This window comes from Periophthalmus magnuspinnatus, chromosome 11 (assembly GCF_009829125.3).
Source record: "Periophthalmus magnuspinnatus isolate fPerMag1 chromosome 11, fPerMag1.2.pri, whole genome shotgun sequence".
Taxonomy (NCBI): Eukaryota; Metazoa; Chordata; class Actinopteri; order Gobiiformes; family Gobiidae; genus Periophthalmus; species Periophthalmus magnuspinnatus.
The window spans coordinates 5,056,852-5,075,357 of NC_047136.2; the positions used below are offsets into that span (position 1 = coordinate 5,056,852).

The window sequence follows — 18,506 nt, forward strand, 5'->3', positions numbered from 1 at the left end:
CTTGTCTCCATGGAGATATTACTGCATTACCGGGAAAGTTACACAATATGACATTAAACATATGTATCTCAATGCAGACAACACCACCAGGCCTAAATAAAGCTCCGATCTGTGGAGTATAAACCGATGTACTTCAACTTATTTTTTAACTAGACAAAAATCTGATGTGTTTAATGCAGCACTGCGGAACATTCCAGCATGAGCAATGAATTAAATCCCTCAAAAATCCCATTGTCTCACAGTTATACACTTAGACATATCGGTGTTGACAAATTACAGGGTTTCCAGATATACGGCATCATTATAACAGACACATTTACAGTAAACAGAGGCTCATATGCAGCAGGCCAGAGCCACAAACTCTGCAGTAATAGTCATGTGGTTATTTGTGGACGCTCCGGTGTCAGGGGAGCACAATAGGCTGTCTGTGTTGGAGGGGTGGAGGTGGGTGGGTAGTGGGTAGTGGGGGGCGGAGGGCTGACAGGGTTGGCAGGTTCAATATCATTAGCATGGTTTCACCTGTCTCTTCTCGTACTGTATCAACTGACACTCAGCGTAACCCGAGACCCCTGCGCTCCCGTCGTGGTCCGAGCGGAGAAAGAGACAGAGTGAGGAACGTCCGCTTCACAGTCGCCATCATTAAGCCGTTCGGTTTTATTGGAGTATTTGTCAATGAAATGAGAGTGCGTATGTTTTTAATCAAGAATATTACCAGTGTGGCTTGTCGTTATGTAAAATGGAGGATATAAAAAAAATGGAGGAGGAAAGCCAGGACACGTTGGAGGGACGGTGTCTCTCGGCTGGTCTGGAAACGCCTTGGGGTCCCGCCGATGGAGCTGGAGGAAGTGTCTGGGGCGGTAGAAGTCTGGGAGTCCCTGCTGAGACCGCTGCCCCTGGATAAGCAGAAAAAAATGGATGGATGGAAAAAATTTGTTTCAATTTTATCGTTTATCGTCTATATTTACTTCAGCGATGTCCCGAACTTTACATTCTGTTATAAAGTTGAATAAAATGAGACATGTGGTCAGATATAAGTATTTATTTTTAGTTTTGATGAAATGACACTATAAATAATCGAATAATCTCTTATCGTTATATAAAATGGAGGGCATAAAAATCGTCTGAAAGTTGAACTAAGTGAACACATTTAATGATCTATATAAACCGCTGTATGTCAAAAGTTTGGACATATCCTCTCAATTCACGTTTTTTCGCTTTAGTTTTTCCACATATTATTTGCATACAGAAGACATCAAATACATGAAGCAAGATGTATGGAATGATGTAGTAAAGAAAATCTGTTAAATAAGTCTACTAAATATTTTTCGAGAAAGCAAAGAATGGCTACTTTTTGGAGGATTTGGATATAAAAACAGTAGATTTATTTAACTTTTTTTCTTTGCTGCATAATTCTATATGCCTTACTTCATATATTTGATGTTCTCTATGTAAATAAAATGTAGAAATTAGCAAAAAAAAAACAAAAAAACAGATGAGAGGTTGAATCCAAACGTTTGATTGGTAGTGTATATATTAATTTGTATTTTTTTTTAGCTGTAGTACTGCAGGAAGTTCCACATCCAATTCTACACCTGTGCAAATACATGTTTTTAATGTATTTTTTGCATTACACTGATGAATAAAAACATCAACACATTTGACACTATTTTGTATAAAATATTATATTAAACTGGTACTTAATGGTGCACTGTTTAGCTCAATTGGTAGAGCGTTTGTCCACTGAACAGAAGGTTGACGGTTTGAATCCCACTCTTGACGTAAACATCGTTGCTTGAGCGGTGAGATCCACTGACCCACAGGTTGTCGGTTCAATTCCAGCGATATCATCTCCATGGAGATGAGCAAATGTCAGAAACTCCCCATGAAAGTTACATAATGCACATTTAACAAACCAACCAAATACCTCATCTGAAACACCCTTTTTGAAACTCTGCATGAATCACAAATGCCACCACTGAACCTTCTTTATCTAATTGTTCAAAGAAACATAATAAAAGTCGTGATGTAAAACTTGCATTAAATATTTCATCATAATGGGATCTGAATACAACATAAAAGTGGCCTCAGAAGTCTGCTGACTGATGCCTTTTGTGCTCCAAATGTTTGTTTTTACAAGCTGCGTACGTGAAGGTCATTCTGTCTTTCCCTCCCTCCCTCTCGTTCTTCTTCCCTCTCTCCTCCTCCCGCTCTCCCTCCTGCTCTCTAAATCTTCCCCTATCTCGTGGAAAGGGATGGCGCAGCTGTAATGGGCCTCAGGGATATTATTGGCATTTGTTTATTGTTGTTTTTGATAGATCTACGACGGTTGGCTCAATTATCACAACTGCGTTTAAACCTGACCTTGGAAACTCATTTGGTTTTCTCCCTCCTTTTACCGAGCACAACTAATGGCGTCCGCAGAGCTTCCCCGAGTTGGAAATGCGTGCGTTCGTGTTTGACTTTAATTCCCCCGATGATGACGGTCAAGCCCTCTGCCAGCCGAGTGCAACAAATTAAATAGACGCAAAGAAATGGAGAGAAAACCCACGTCTTTGGTCCTGTCTTACTCAAACAAGCCATTTGCGAGCGAGGGTCATTGTGCTGAAGGCAAACAGAGCGTAATCACAGGCATTAGGGCAGTGCATGGTTCTTCCATCTACAAACGCTCTCTCCAGTCAAAAGAAGAAACGGTAGAACGCTCCGTAATAGGCCTGTCATGATCATTACTACACTGACTTCGATATATATGAAAGTTGGGATGATGTTTTTTGGGGGTCAGTGTTGTTTTTTGGGCGTTATGTTAAGATTCGATCCAAAAAGTTCAAATCCAAAACTTGTATGACTCATTACAGATGCAAAGTACTAAAGTGTTTCATTAAAGTTGAATAGAATGAGTCATGTAGTAGATATAAGTAGCATACGTATATATACAGGTAAAAGTATTTCTCTTTAGCTTTGATGAAGGTGTAGAAAATAACGCTATAAATAAGATAACTCATAATGTGACCTCGAAGCGTTTGTTTTCATTTAGTTACTCACCGAGAGAGTCGAAAGCAGCAAGGATAAGTTGAGGTACAACATTCGGGCGACAGTAGCTTAGTTTGTAGAGTGTTTGTCCACTGATCTCAAGTTTGGTGGTTCAAAACCTGCTCTTGACATAAATATCATCGGTTGAGCGGTCAAATCCACTGATCCACAGGTTGGCGAAGCGATTCCAGCTCCCTTGGGCAAGACACTTAACCCACCTCGCCCTCAGTGTCTGCGTGAGTGGTTCCTTGTGGTAAAGCGATTTTAGTGGGAAAAAGTTGGAAAGCGCTAATTCAAATTTTGACCATTTACCATTTATCTGTTGCAGTTTAGCGTCCTGGTTTATAGGTGCCATTTTGAGTACTTTTTACCACTCACACAACACAGTGATAGATGGAATGCTTTAGAATTGTCAGTTGCTACGGTAACAACGCAAATTTTCACTGAATTACGCTGAAATCAAGTTGCGATGAAGGACAGAGTAGAGTTTTGTGGTATACATTGGTCTCTCGTTTATCGCGGGGGTTACGTTCTGAAAATAACCTGCAAGAGGCAAAATCCGTGAAGTATCAGCTTTATTTTTTACACTTATTCTATATGTTTTTGTCTTTAAAACCCCTCACCACACACTTTATACACTTTCCTCACACAGGCGTTAACATTTTCTCACATTACTCTCTCGTTTAAACTCTCTCAAAGTTCAAACCTTCGTAGGCGTCTTTGTCGGTGCAGAACGTTTCATCGACATTGTGGGTTTTGTCGGGGAGAAAACAAATTGCAAACGTACAGCACTTCAGAGTCACACTGCGATCCAACGTTTATGTAAATTTGTCTGAACACATTCTGTACTGTACAGGAGACACGGCACGGAGGAAACTCTTCATATTCTGTAAAAAAGTGTGTAAAATTGCACCAAAAAAATCCGCAAAAGCAGTAAGTTGAACTGCGGTATAGTGAGGGGCAACTGTATTTTGTGTTTATAAACCATATTTCTTTGTTATCACTGGTTGACGTTCATAATTACCGGCTCCGTATTCACTCCTCGATTCACACCATGACGTACAAATCGCCCGTCTTGTTATCACTTTCCTTTTCACATCACCGCAAACGTCCCAACAGAACGGCATCAGGTGCAGGCGAGCAGCACACTCTACGAGCCCATTTCTGCAGAACACAAACATATTTATTTCCTACGTCCTTAGAGTGAACGGTCCATCTATCTACTCCTCGATCTGCGTCGTCGCCCGGTCCATTCACAAGAAGCATCGAAACCCACCGCACTGCTCCATGTGACTTTGCCTACATCCACCTTGACTTTTCAGAGCAAGTCTCATAAATCACACAGACGCAGGGATCAATTGTGGAACAAGAAGCTATAAATTCTTAACTAGCATGAATGGAGCTACGCCGTTTTTTTTTTGGCCGTGGTTTCATTTACGGACCTTATCGAAACGCTTTCCAAAGTCACCATCACGTTTTGGTTCAGGAAAAGGTTATAGAGCACGATTGCCTTCTAATATACTCACAATTGGTTTGGCTAAAAGAATTAATAAGGTCACAGTCTGAGTCCCTCGTTCTCGCTTTGGGACAGGTTCACTTTTGAATGACTTTTTTCATTACGTTTGCTAATATGCCCCAATCTTCCAGCCATGGGTTTCTGATTTTCTTCTACACACTTTCGCTCATGGATATTTGTATGTGTTATATCTTTTTTTTTGCAAAACTAATCTCAAGTTGAGCTACAGTCCTGCCAGTAGAACAGTGCCTGGGTTTACTTACTGGGGTAACAGTTATCGGTGGTTTAAAAATTTGGACTAAAATGTTTTAAAAAGGTTTATTTCGCAAAGCCGCTTTTGAATTGTATCGAAAACCAATCGGTAAACCACCTCTGGAGAATGATCCGTTCTAGAGAAAACGGTTAATGGAAGATGTTCTCAGTTTTATTCTTCAGTTTGATAGTTCAGTGTTTGTTTGTTTTTATCTTGTACAGACATTGAAGTACTAGGATATGAACTCAAAGCGGAAGTATTCTACCTAAGAGCGACTTTACTTTACTTCAAGTCTTGTTTCAGAAGGCAGTGTGCAGTCCTCAATCTACTGTAGCCCTGGCCAAACTGAGCACAAGGTCTAGAGATCGGTCTGACCACTGCTTCTCACAGTTTCTCCCGTGGCGTTGAAGAATGGGTCAAATGCAGGGACAATAAAGTGTACCTTAACCCTGGCTATAATCTTAATTTGGCACAGAGTCTCCAGGTGTTAAGGTTTTGACCGACAGCCTTTGCATTTTGTAGTAACTGCATTAAAACAGACTCATTGCGCTTGTGTCGCTCTACAGTTATAATCTATGACACCCGTGGACTATTATGTTATAACTTGCACATTTTAAAGCGCAATATTTATCTAAAACGGCTTAATAAAACAAACATGGCCGCTAATTTCCGCGTTAGAAAACTGCGGTGCCCAATGGGAGCTGATGTCGCCGTAAATGTCATCAAAACCAAAGCGCCGTGGTGATGTAGATCTCTACTACGGATAGATGCAGATCACACTAGCAAGTAGCGGATTTTATTTTGCATTTGTACTAAAATTACTGCACAGCGCTGCCGAATCCTGCGCGTATCACTGAAATTGAAGAATGAAGTATTGTATTTTCCGGACGTTTAGTAGCACGTAGTTTGGCTAGGGGTGCGACTTCTACTCAGATGCATTTTATATGTGAAATATGTTTTTTTTTTGCTTCATAATTTTGCATTTTTTAGCTGGTGCGACTTATATTCCGGAAAATACGGTAAGTACGTCACAGTATCCGTTTACCCGTGGCGGTGAAAACGACCATCGATCTGCAATATGGCGTCTTGAAAACAAGCTGCGCTGCTCAATGGGAGGTGACATCGCCGTAAACAAAGCGCCGTGTAGCTGTCGACACCCCCTATGGGTAGCTTTACATTACACTAGTAAGCAGTGGATTTTTTCTCATTTGTACTGAAATGATTACACTCCTGCTGAATCCTACGAGAACAAAGTTAGTAGCACACCGCGTACAGTGGGCGTGTACCGCAGCGTGGTGGTAAAAAACGAGGATTGATCTGAAATATGGCGTCTGGAAAATAAGCGATTAAAGATTGCTCGAACACGCACGAATCACTCCAAATATAACTTTGAGAGAGTAAATACGAAGGTAACGATAACATGTTTAAAAGCTGCGTTAAGTCGAACATTTTGCTTGTGTTTGGAGTTGAACTTTAACACATTTTTTGGCGCACGTACCTGAAGTTTTCCCTTAAAGCAAAACGCACCCATACCAGAGATGTTTGCGTGTCCTGTCTCCTATAGACCACATCTGTTTGAAGTTTTTTTTTTTTACGGAGAGAGCACCACCAAACGTCACATGTTCCCTTTCAAACTTTCTGATGCCTTTTGCTGTTGTTAAGTTTCTCAAACCAAAGTGCCGGAAGTTTTTTAAGATGAAAGTGAAACAAAGTCAGATACTATAGATTATAGTTGTTGCTTGTCTCCCTGTAGTAACCTCTTGAAGCATTTGCCCATATTCTATAGTACAATCGGGGGGAAACAGCATGAAAAGGATGTCTCTGAAGATTTAACAAGGCTTTCTGATGGGGCCAGAGGTCTTAAACATTAATAATAAATGCGGTGTGAGACAGGAAGTAGAACAGACGCTCGGTTGGTGTGTCTATAAGCTAGAAGTATACAGCTTGGCTCAGCACTGCGGTTCAAGGCTTGACCGCTCTAAAGTTTCAATCTCTTTCTTTCTTGGTTGGACTTCCTCTCCAGAGCAGCAGGAGATAAAAAACACCCTAAAGGCTATTCTTAATCTTCAGGCCTCACCTCATAGTATCATGAATTTCACAGCCGGGTCAGTTGTTTGTTTGAAGCCGTCACTGAGCGATTCGGCGTTGTGTTTAGGGGCGCCAGAGTTCATTTGAAAAAGCCTGTTCTGAAACCGCTCTTGGTTACAGCTGAAGGTCAGAGCAGAAGCAGTATGCCCAGACACTCTAAACTCCATTTTGTTTTTGGAGAGGTGTGGAAAATACATTCACATTTTGCCAGTTCTCAAGTTTATTAGCATTACACTGTGGTTAAAGTGTTACGGGCGGTTTTCATACTCCCAGTTGGGGGTAAGAGTTAGTCTTTTTTTTATTAATTACATGGTATTTTTTTTAAATATCCAAAAGGTAAATTCACAGTTGTTGAACCTGATCATTTCTAGTAGTGACTGGACCCAAGAACTTGCTGTATTCCCACAAAGATCTGCGTTTTAACAATTTTTTTTATTCATTTTCACTGCCCCATGTGTATTAATCATAACTGGGCTATAGAAAGTTAAGTGAAACTCAGCATAAGTGTTTATTTGGCTACTATATTTCACTTTGAGTATTTATCATCGATTGGATATATAAATGGACATAGCTAAGCCGCTAGAAGCCGATGTTCATCTTAATATGCTCTACATAATCCTGTTTTTTTTTTTTCTTATTTCGCTGTTTTGTTCGTAAATTAAACTATAAACATTAATAACAGACCGATAAGTTGCCTTTTTTGCAGCGTTGCGCACAGGAAGGGGCTTTACGCTCAACAGCCTCGCTCCGGATTGGCTCTTTGGTTGCTATGATACTCGCTGTCAGAATTCCAAACGTGGAACTCTGCTCTGAATTCGCCCATGTAACGGTTGAGCCTGATCAGCTTCATTTGACTGGAGTTGAACACTATGGGTGACTGTGGTATTGATAAGTGCATAAGTAAATATTTTAAGTGTAGCTGACCTACCAAACTTGTGAATTTAATAGGTATAGTTATAGTTCTGATGTAGGGATTAGACCAGGGGTGTCCAAACTTTTCTTATTAAGGGCCATATATAAAAACACAGACGAAGCTAAGAGTCGATTGAGGGCCATAGACTGGTCGCCGATACAGTAAATACTTCAAATCTGTGTTAATATTACAAGTTAGACTGAACCACTAGACCTTTATTCACGCTTACATCCTCAAAGAGACATGTTAAATATTTGATATGGGCTTGTTAAAGTAGATTTTCAGAAATGTGCAGTAAAAAGTACTGTTTAAATTATGGGCCATTTCACCTGGAAGCTTGAGGACCAAGAAAAACTCGTCTGAGGGCCGCATTTGGCCCCCGGACCACAGTTTGGGCATGCCTGGTTTAGACCCAATAACAGATATTTAACAAGCTGTTGTTAAATATCTGTAAGGGCAGGGGTCCCCAACCTTTTTTGTACCATGGACCGGAATAATGTAGGTTTTATTTTCACAGACCGGCCTTCTACACGTGGCAGAAAATATGGCAAAAATAAGTTAAGTGGATCACCCATATTTTAAGTAAGACTCCTGGTATTGTCTGTTAAATTTAGCTTTTTCTTGGAGGTCGTAGTCTCCTCCTCTGTCTTCTCAGTTGGCCTTTCCCCCTTTGCAAAAAAGCTCATGTTTTGGCTCATTTTCACTCGCTTGTGGCTCTACTTTTGTGCGTCGTGTCTGATGCATTATACGTGATACGTCATCGCGGAGACAAGAGCAGATCTACCACAGATTTAATAAACTCGCCGTTATATCACATGGATTTCTGTGGCGATTTCCTATCAAGCTTGTCATTATATATCTACGGACGAGCTTATTAGCGTGTCATGAGGGACAGACGAAAGTTACGTCGTAGAAGATGTGGTCACTGATAAATTATTTACTGTTTTTGTGCGGCCCGGTAGTAAATGCGTAAGGGACCGGTGGTTGGGGACCTCCGTGTAGGTCAAATTGCATGGTCATATTATTCAGCAGTCACACAGAAGGATTGTAAATGTAGAGAAAACCACTGTGTCCAACTCTGCTGCTCTAGTAGTGACCTATGACTTGAGACTCCGCCCTTTCCAGCACATTTGACGATATGCAGCGATACAATTCCAACAGGAAGTATGCTCAGTTTCTCCAGGAAGCCAGTGAATGTCTTAATGATGATGATGACCTCGGTTCAAAACGCTCCAAGGCGCAGAGAATGAAATGAGACACATCACATAGCTGTCTGGACGTCTCTACGCGACCCACGGCTACGTAAATAGATTGAGATTGAGCTCAGTATTTCTCACCCTTTGCATTGTAATGTGACAATGAGAGTTTGCCCTGGGGATTTGACAAGGCGTCTTCTCACAGAGGCTGCTTGTATTCCATTGTTTGGCTTATAATGTCGTGGCGTTGGTACAAAATAACATTAAAAAACGCATTTTGTAAGAATTCACTGTAGTTTATATCATGTCAAGGAGCTTAGATGCTCAGTGTAAGTCTGTACTCGAGCAAGACACTTTGACGCTTTATACCCGTAGTTGTCGTATAAGTTTAACAAAAGATTTTCTCATTTTTTATCTTTTTCTCTCTTCACGTGGGCGTTAAACTGAGGTGTTAAGGGTCAGCCCAGTGCAGGAGGACGCTCTTATGAAGTGTGTAAAGTGCATTTGTCATAAAGAAAACATGTAATACAGGCCCGACAAGATGTTTTTGCTCTGTCCCTTGAATTAAATATACTATTATTACTCACAGTGATGGAAGGTAACACAGTAAAAGTCGTAAATTCCTGTACTTAAATAAAGGTTTTTGGCATCTTCTTTACTTAAGTAGGTTTTACAGGGGATACTTTTTACTTTTTCTTCACTACATTTTAGAGAGGTATCTGTACTTTCTTCTCCACTACACTTTGGAACAACACTGAAAAGTAAAAACCTGATCATTTCCATTAGTGAATGGACCCAAGAACTTGCTGTATTCCAACAAAAGTCTACATTTTAACCAAATTTATTTTAATTACCCCATCTGTATTAAACATAATTAGTCTATGGAAAGTTGTGACGCCATCTGAAACTCAGCGAAAAGCTTCATTTGGCTGCTGCATTTCACTTTGAGTATTGACCATAGGCTGTATTTATAAAAGGACATGGCTAACCCGCTAGCCGCCATGTTCCGATTCTGTCTCCAATTCACTTTCTATTGAAAAAATGTCGCCTCTTTGTTCATAACATAATCCTTGAATCCCTAGTAAAATAAGAGTAGTAAATGACTGTACTAAAGTAAAAGTTTTAGGTGTGTGTACTTTACTTAAGTAGGTTTTACAGTGAATTCTATTTACTTTTACTTCACTACATTTGAGAGCAGTATCTGTACTTTCTACTCCACTACATTTTTTAACTGGACTGAAAAGTAAAAACTACTTTTTATATTATTTGAGGGGTTATTTTTACCATGTTCGTCGTAAAATCCTGACTAAAGTTTTTGAGTTCAAGCTTCGGCTTTAAGCAAACAAAAATAAATACACAAAATTCATAAGAAAAACTAAGAAATTGATCCGTATTGCAACTGTTGAACAAAATATGTATCATTTTTAAATCAGTACATTTAAGCCTTTAACTTAAATACTTTTACTTTTTCCTCTTAACCTCCTGAGACCTGGCGTCCTCATATGTGGACACCACGTTTTTGGCTTGTCTAGGCCACAATGCAAATTATTAGATGAAGAATAACAGCAACAAGAACAGCAACAATGTAAATGTATTATATATATTCATTTTTAACAGTTTAGAATGTTTAATTTTAATATTTTGTTTTTCTTCCTGCTCCTGTCTGCAGCTCTTCACATGAGACACATTGTTCCAAGAGGCACAATTGTTGTTTCTCATTTTGTTTTTACTCAGGACAAATGTTGCTGTGTTCAGGGTCTTAATAAATAGTTTTTGCAAAATCATTATTCAAATGTTTTTTCAAAATGAGTAAAATGTCACATATGAGGACATTTGATTGAGAAACTACATAATGTAAAAAGATAATTCTTTGTATTTAGACTCATCAGGTCCCAGTCAGCCCAAATAACAAAGAGAAATTAATAAAGCAGGTCATGCAAGAGCTCGGGTCTCAGGAGGTTAAAGTACATTTTTAAACAGGTACTTAAGTTGATTTTTTCATGTGATACTTTTCCTTTAACTTCAGTAACTTTTTACCTTTGCATCTGCACTTTTACTTAACAAAACTGAGTACTTCATCCACCACTGATACATGCAAAAAGTATTTCAATCAAAGTGTACCGTGATACTGTACATTACTGGCATCTATCACCTGAAATCAATGCTTTGTCACAGCCTCACTTCCTCCACGTCCCTCCTTGTTTACCTGAGCTTTGGACTGTTGTAAATTAAGGTTTTTGCTGCTTAACACAATACAGATATTTTCATTATCGTGTGATTGACTTGCGCAGCACGCTCTCTCCTCAGCACCATTTTGTCAGCTTCACTATCTCTCACCTTGCTCTGCCTAAAACACACTCTGATTGCATGTTTATTGGACGCTCATCAAAAGTCTGAGTCACACCACGGACAACAAAACGGAAATAGACTCGAGACAAATCTGCATGAAATTTAAAATGCGCATCCAACTCGGGAAGACGGAGAGATGAAGATGAAGCGATGAGCCCGCCGTTAGGACACCCTCGGTTTCTCGAACATTTTCTAGTCAGAATTTCAAGCGTCTTTACTTCGACGAGTTTGACAATCGGAGAAAAAAAAAAAAAGACATATGTTAGCGACTGTTGCTATAGATCATATCTGGTAGAAAAAGCCCAGCGTATGTCTCGTTTGCTGCTGGTTACCATAGAGACTGCGGCGAGGCTGTACATCGCCGAGTGGGTTGTGCAGAGGATTCTTGAAGTGCCGGAGTCAATAAAGATAGACAATATGAAATACGGCGCCTAGCAGGTTAGCTATGTCCATTTATATATACACAATCTATAGCTAACACTAGGTTTTATTGGCAAAATATGTAAAAATATGTAAAAAATATGTAAAAATATGTACTTTTTTTTTGTTAGTGTTGCTACATCCTTTAATCAGTGCCCAATGTTTATTAAATCTTGACTTTTGTGACTCTTTGCACAACCCAAACCATGAGATCATATAAAAATAACAAAAACGCTACAAAATTCTGTTCCTTTGTTGTTTTTTTTAACTATAATAATAATAATAAAAAAAGGTGTACTCTGCTCCCACACCAACTCAACTTAATCTATGCGCAGGTCACCCCGAACAGAAACGGAACATTAAGTACATCTACATTTTGTAACTGCAGTGATTTGTAGAAGCTATTAAAATAGTTTTATTACTTCTCCCTGAGGCATAAAATATTCCTCATTCACGGCACAGCGGTTATTAGCTTGCAAAAAAATAATCTGCTGTGTACCCTTTTAACTTTTTGCCTCTTTTTTTTGTTATTTAGCCTCTTCTTCTTTAGCCAAAACCTCCATTTCCACCTCGCGTATCTGGATCGCATTAGTAATAATAGTTGTGTGTACGATGAAAACAGGTGGGGAGATGAACTACGAAAATGTCATTTAGAAAACCGGGGAATGAGAATTGATGCTCCGCTCGTTGGCTGCTAGCATAGAGCAAAAGTACACAACCGTGTGCGTTGGCATTTAAGCTCGTGTGTCCCCAGATGACTCGAGTCTAAACCACTGAAGGAATCTGGGGTAAGCAGAAGTCCCCATTAGCATACATATCACAAAGCCTTTTATCTGTCTGCAAACTGTGACTTACCAAAGCGTTTTAAAGCGGTAATGGCGAGTTTGGATGCCCACCATTTTTTTATTGGATTAAAAGTTGTTTACAGCGCGTTTGCATTTAAAAAGTCTGAGTGTGTGACTATGACATAATAAAGATTCATTAAGGAATAACTGATTAATTGCCTTCGCTATAATAAGAGTTTTGTTAGTAATTTTTGTTTTTTTGTGCGTCATTAGGATTATGAGATGTTTAAATGTGTTTGTGTAGGATTCAAAAGTGGACTGTGGAACTTTTCTGGTGCTGGCGTGTGTTATCTCCATTGACGTGTTATTGCTTTGCCTAAAACGGGGCTGTCCAAACTACGGCCCAGGGGCCAAATGCGGCCCGCAGACTGATTTTTGTTGGTCCTATGCCTCCTCCTTAACTGGCCCAGTTGATCAGGAAATGTTTTTTACTCCAAACTGAAGAGATTCTACTTCTATAACCTGAATAACATCACATCGCATTGTGACACAGACCTAAAAAATAATCTTAAGTCTTATTAAACGTACAATGTCTCCCTCCGCTTCAAATGTTTCAGTATACAGCCCTCTGTGAAAAAAGTTCAGACATCCCTGGCCTAGAATGTCCACAATATGACGTTTAACTTATTTTTATCGATGTAAATTAATACATTTTTATATAAATGGACATGGCTAAACAGCTAGCATGATGGGTGCACTTCCTGCTCCATCGTTTCTGGCTCCAATTTACTTTGATATTGATAAAACATCACCCCCCTGGCTCATTATTTTCCTCTTAAAATGTTCGTTTTCAAGATATAAACATTAATAACTGACAAATCGGGCGTTTTCTTGTCCTGAGGTCACGCCCGCTAGCGTTAGCAACAGGTTTGATTGACAGCGTTGCTATGGTAAGAGGCGTTACCTTCAACAGCCTCGCTCCAGTTTCCAAATATGGAAGTCGGCTCTAAATTCAAGGTGTTTTCTTTGCAGTATAAATAGTTTTAATGCCCTACTGCGGGACATTGTGGCAAAGTGAAGCCTACATGTGTCTAAATGTGTAATAAAGTCGTCGTTCTGACACAGAGTACTACAGTTTCACTCTGGGCTGTGTATGTGGTTATAATTACCCCTGACTTTAAACGATGGAGCACATAATTATACCATATTGTACCAAACACAGGCAGGTGAGAAGAGAGAGAGACAAAGAAGAGAAAGAACTGAAAGACAACACAGAAAGAGAGGGAAAGAGAAGAGGGAGGGAGGAAGAGAGAAAGACGAGCTTTTACTAACAGAGAAACTAAAGAAATAGAGGGAGAGAGAGAGACAAAGAAGAGAAAGACGAACTTTTACTGAAAGACAAAACACAGAAAGAGAGGGAAAGAGAGGAGAGGGAGAGAGAGGAAGACGAGCTTTCACTAACAGACAACCAAAGAAAGAGAGAGAAAGAGAGGAAGAGAAGAGAGAGAGAGGAAGAGAGGAAGACGAGCTTTCACTAACAGACAACCAAAGAAAGAGAGGAAGAGAAGAGAGAGAGGGAGAGAGAAAGACGAACTTTTACAGAAAGACAAAACACAGAAAGAGAGGGAAAAAGAGGGAGAGAAGAGAGGGAGGAAGAGAGAAAGACAAGCTTTTACTAACAGACAAACCAAAGAAAGAGAGGGAAAGAGAGGAAGAGAAGAGAGGGAGGAAGAGAGAAAGATGAGCTTTTACTAACAGAGAAACTAAAGAGAGGGAAAGAGAGAAAGAAGAGAGGGAGGGAGGAAGAGAGATGAGCTTTTACTAACAGTGAGCTTTAGTAATAGACAAACTAAAGGAGGAAGAGAGAGATAGAATGAAAGAAAAGGAGGAAGAGAGAAAAGAGAGAGTGTTAGAAATGGAGGGAGAGAGAGTGAGGTAGAGAATGGGTGAGAAAGAAAGGAACCGAGAAAGAGAGAGAGAAAGGTAGGAAGAGAGAAACAGAGAATGAGGTAAAAGAGTGAGACAGAGAGAAAGAGAGGGAGATAGAGAGAGACACTGTGGAAGAGAGAGAAAGGGTGGAAGAGAGCGAAAGAGAAAGGGAGAAAGAAAGAAGGGGAGAAAGAGAGAGTTAGAGAGAGAAAAAGCGTGGAAGAGAGAGGAAGGGAGAAAGAGAGCGATATAGAGATGGAGAAAGGGGAGGAAGAGAGAAAGAGAGAGATGGAGAAAGGGAGGAAGACAGAGTGGGAGAGAAGGAAAGTAAAAGTAAGAAAGAGAAAAAGAAAGAAAAGAGAGGAAGAGAAAGAAAGAGTGAGAGAAAGAGACGAAGAACGAGGGGGAAAAAGTGAGGAAGAGCGAGAGAGAACGCGCTCTCTGCCACAAGGTAGTCATTACATTGATTTTATACATTAATGAGGCATAGCATTAGTGGAAGTCAACAGTTTGTCCTTGAACTAAATGTGCCGTGAGTTTGTGGAGCTGGAGACTGCGCTGTCCAGGCACAAGAGTAACACGAGTACACACACCGGTAAATACAAACAAATACAAAAAGTACAAATAAAATACTAATCTTACTGCGATATAACAAGTCAAAGCTAAAAATACTGCATACAAGGGAGTTGAAAGGGTGGAAAAGAGGGGGTCTGTTGTCTTAAGGACGCAGAATTTGACCCTTTTCCTGTTGATTTACCGTAAATTTTGGAGCTAAATTTGAAAAGAACATCAAATTTGTACATATATAGGCCGCACTTGAATATACGCCGCAGGTTTTCATGTTGTGACATAAGATATTTACACAGAAAGACAGTTTTTTCTGTGTCTGAAAATGAGCACCAACACGACATCAACACAGGATGAACATACCTGCAGGTTTAGAAAATAAAACACCAACACGGGCCATTTGCTTTTATTTCCCCTGAAAGTTTTTGTCGTCTTTTTACATTGACTAACTTCTTCCCGCTGCTGCCTCCACCGTCGCACCATCGGTTCACTGATGCCAAACTTACGTGCAGCGGCTCTATTTCCTTCTTTGATGCACAGATCCATTGTCTTTAACTTAAAAGCGACATCATGTACATTTATTTGTGTGTTTTCCATGATGCAGGTGTGTGCATGATGCGCAAAATGACAAAACTAGTTTATTCTTCAGTGCATAATCTTTCCCCACATCTGTCTCACTTTTGCATTTACTGCTAGAGAGCGCCCCCGGTGGCCATTAGCCAGTAAAAATCTATACATTAGCCGCACCGTTGTATAAGCCGCAGGGTTCAAAGTGTGGTAAAAGTAACGGCTTATAGTCTGAAATGTACGGCCTATTAGAGGGGGGCCCACGTGCAGCGTCTTGCCCAGGACCCCCTTATTTCTGCGTACGGCCCTGGCCCTGCGTCGCTAAAATAGCAGAGTGTTACAGTGTAGTTAATGCGCCGAGGCTTTTGCGGTGTGGTGTTTTATTAGTTTCATCTTCCATCTTGTTACTGCAGACTCATTCTTCAGGAGTTGATGGACTGTGGCTGTATTTTTCATGTTTTATGCTTCTGTTGACATTTGAATTCATAATAATCTTCTTTTTGTTTTTGTCTGTCCAGGTTTACGGGCCCAAACCTTCCGTCTCCCATCATCAGCAGCAAGAACTGGCTCCGACTGCATTTTACGTCTGACGGGAACCACAAGATGAGAGGCTTCAGCGCTCAGTACCAAGGTGAGACGCAGCTCAGACGCGGATTTATTTACCGTATATACAACAGATTATACAGTGTCATCAAGAGGACACCGGTCGTAGTCGAACTTTTACCCCCAGAGCCTAAAAACAAGCTGAACGCAAACGTAAAAGTGGTAAAAAATGAAGGTATCTGTACTTTACTTAAGTACATTTTACAGTGGATACTTCTTACTTTTACTTCACTACATTTGAGAGCAGTATCTGTACTTTCTACTTTTTAGAACAGGACTGAAAAGTAAAAAGTACTTTTTATATGATTTCAGGTGTTATTTTTACCACGTTTGTGGAAACATCCTGACTAAAGTTTTCGAGTTCAAGCTTCAGCTTCGAGCAAAACTAAAATTTTAGAAAGTGATTTGTTTTGTAGTAGTAGTAGTTTTACTTTTCTTCATGTGATACTTTTACTTGAGTCATGTTTTACCCCTGTATCTGTACTTTTACTCAAGTAACAAAGATGAGTACTTTTACTTGAGTAACTTTTGACCTGTATATCTGTACTTCTACTTAAGTAACAACACTGTGTACTCCGTCCACCTCTGCAGACACATTACCTGAAAAGTAACATTAGCATTTTACCATTTTCTAAGAATCGTTTTAATTTCTGTAGAATTCTTTTCTGTTTTCTTAAAGTATTTTTATTATTGCTGCTGCTGAGGCTGAGGCAAAAATGTGTACATTTTACTCTTAAAGTACATGTTTAAACAGGTACTTTAATACTTTCACTTACATTTGTTACATTCCCTCACTGATGTGCTTGTTTTTAGACCACAAAATAGACAGTAGTTTTTTCATGTGATAATTTTACGTATTTTTTTGGTGCGGTATCTTTTTACTTTCACTCAGGTATCTGTACTTATACTGTGTTTAGTACTTCTTCCACCACTGAACACAATGATACTTTATGTTTGTAGTTTTGCCGTAAGATAAAAGAACCTTTAAATGTCCCATGTGAGTAAATTCCAGTGTTGCAACGCATAGTTTGAGAACAACTAGAGAATGGACGGATAACATAACTATATTTAATCTATTTTACTCTTAATATAACTTATTTAATATACATGAAATGAATCTGTAGTGTATTTATAGACTATTTTAAATCAAAAGATGCATAGAAAACGTCTTATATAACAGGTCAAACTCTTAATAAAAGCAAACACAATCCTTTCTCAGTTTTATTTTGATTAAGTTTTGGTCCATTACTGTGGGAGGTTCAGGTGTCAGGGATAAGCTTGGGAAAAAAGGATTACGCTTTCCCCAGTAGAAGCCATCTCCAAGGACCACTTCCCCTCGTCGAACTGGGAAACGGAGCAGGAGCGCACGCAACGGGGAGGAACGGGGAGGAGTCTGCGGGATTACAGGTTGAATGTTGGATAAATATGTTTAGGAGATCACACAGAAATGGGGCTTTTATACTTTAATTAGATTAAGCACCTCTCTCGCCCCTTCATCCCACCCCCATATGGCTTCACTCATGGAAATTCCCACGATTCCCGGCTCTCGGCTCATTGGTTGGAGTGATCCTGAGTGAATATGGCTGATTATCCTTTTCATCCCAAGTGCTTCCCATGTTGTGCCGTCTATAAAATGCAACTGAAAGCTTTTTCCTCAAAGCCTTTTCAGCAAGCCGAGAAAGTATTTTACGCTGGAGGGTCTGCCACCTGCTTGTCTCTATGGCGATTTCATTACGGCACCTGAAATATCCCGCAGTATAAACTTAGAAACTGCTCAAAAATACCTTGAAAACACACGTAGCCTGTTCTTAATGGCACGGTTGCTTCTCTGCGCAGATCGTAACATTATCACGGAGACAGAAAGGTTAATTACATCTCCATGGCGACAAGATTTACACAGTGTGACTTTAATGGCTGAACTTGTTTTGTTGTAATTCACCTTTCACATTTTATGGAGACACAGTAAAAGCATAATAACATTTTTTAGGACAGTTTATGGACTGGGAACATCCGACAAGTCTAAACCAGCAAAATCTAATCTTTATAGTGCGCCATGTGTTCATTTAGCTGTAAAATTGTATATATCTCTTTAGAATTATAAGGTTTTTTCTGTGTTCTGGGCATAGACTGTATATATAAATGGACATAGCTAACGTGCTAGCCGCTGCATTCAAAATAGGAAGTGAGCAATTGCATTTTTTCTCTGTAACTTCTATGATGAACCTCGTAGTTTTGGTCTTAAAATGTTTGTATTAACCTGCTCTACGTGATTCTGCTGTTTTTATTTCGCTAT

At 39.7% G+C, this 18,506-nt stretch overlaps 1 protein-coding gene across 1 annotated transcript in view; it reads left to right on the plus strand.

The window, feature by feature from the left end:
- The window catches only part of csmd2 (CUB and Sushi multiple domains 2), a 367,948-nt gene that overhangs the window by 197,765 nt on the left and 151,677 nt on the right, over nt 1-18,506 (plus strand). The window contains exon 6 of the mRNA XM_033975230.2: nt 16,129-16,241. Coding sequence (XP_033831121.1) covers nt 16,129-16,241 — 113 coding nt within the window. The remainder of the gene's footprint in view (nt 1-16,128; nt 16,242-18,506) is intronic.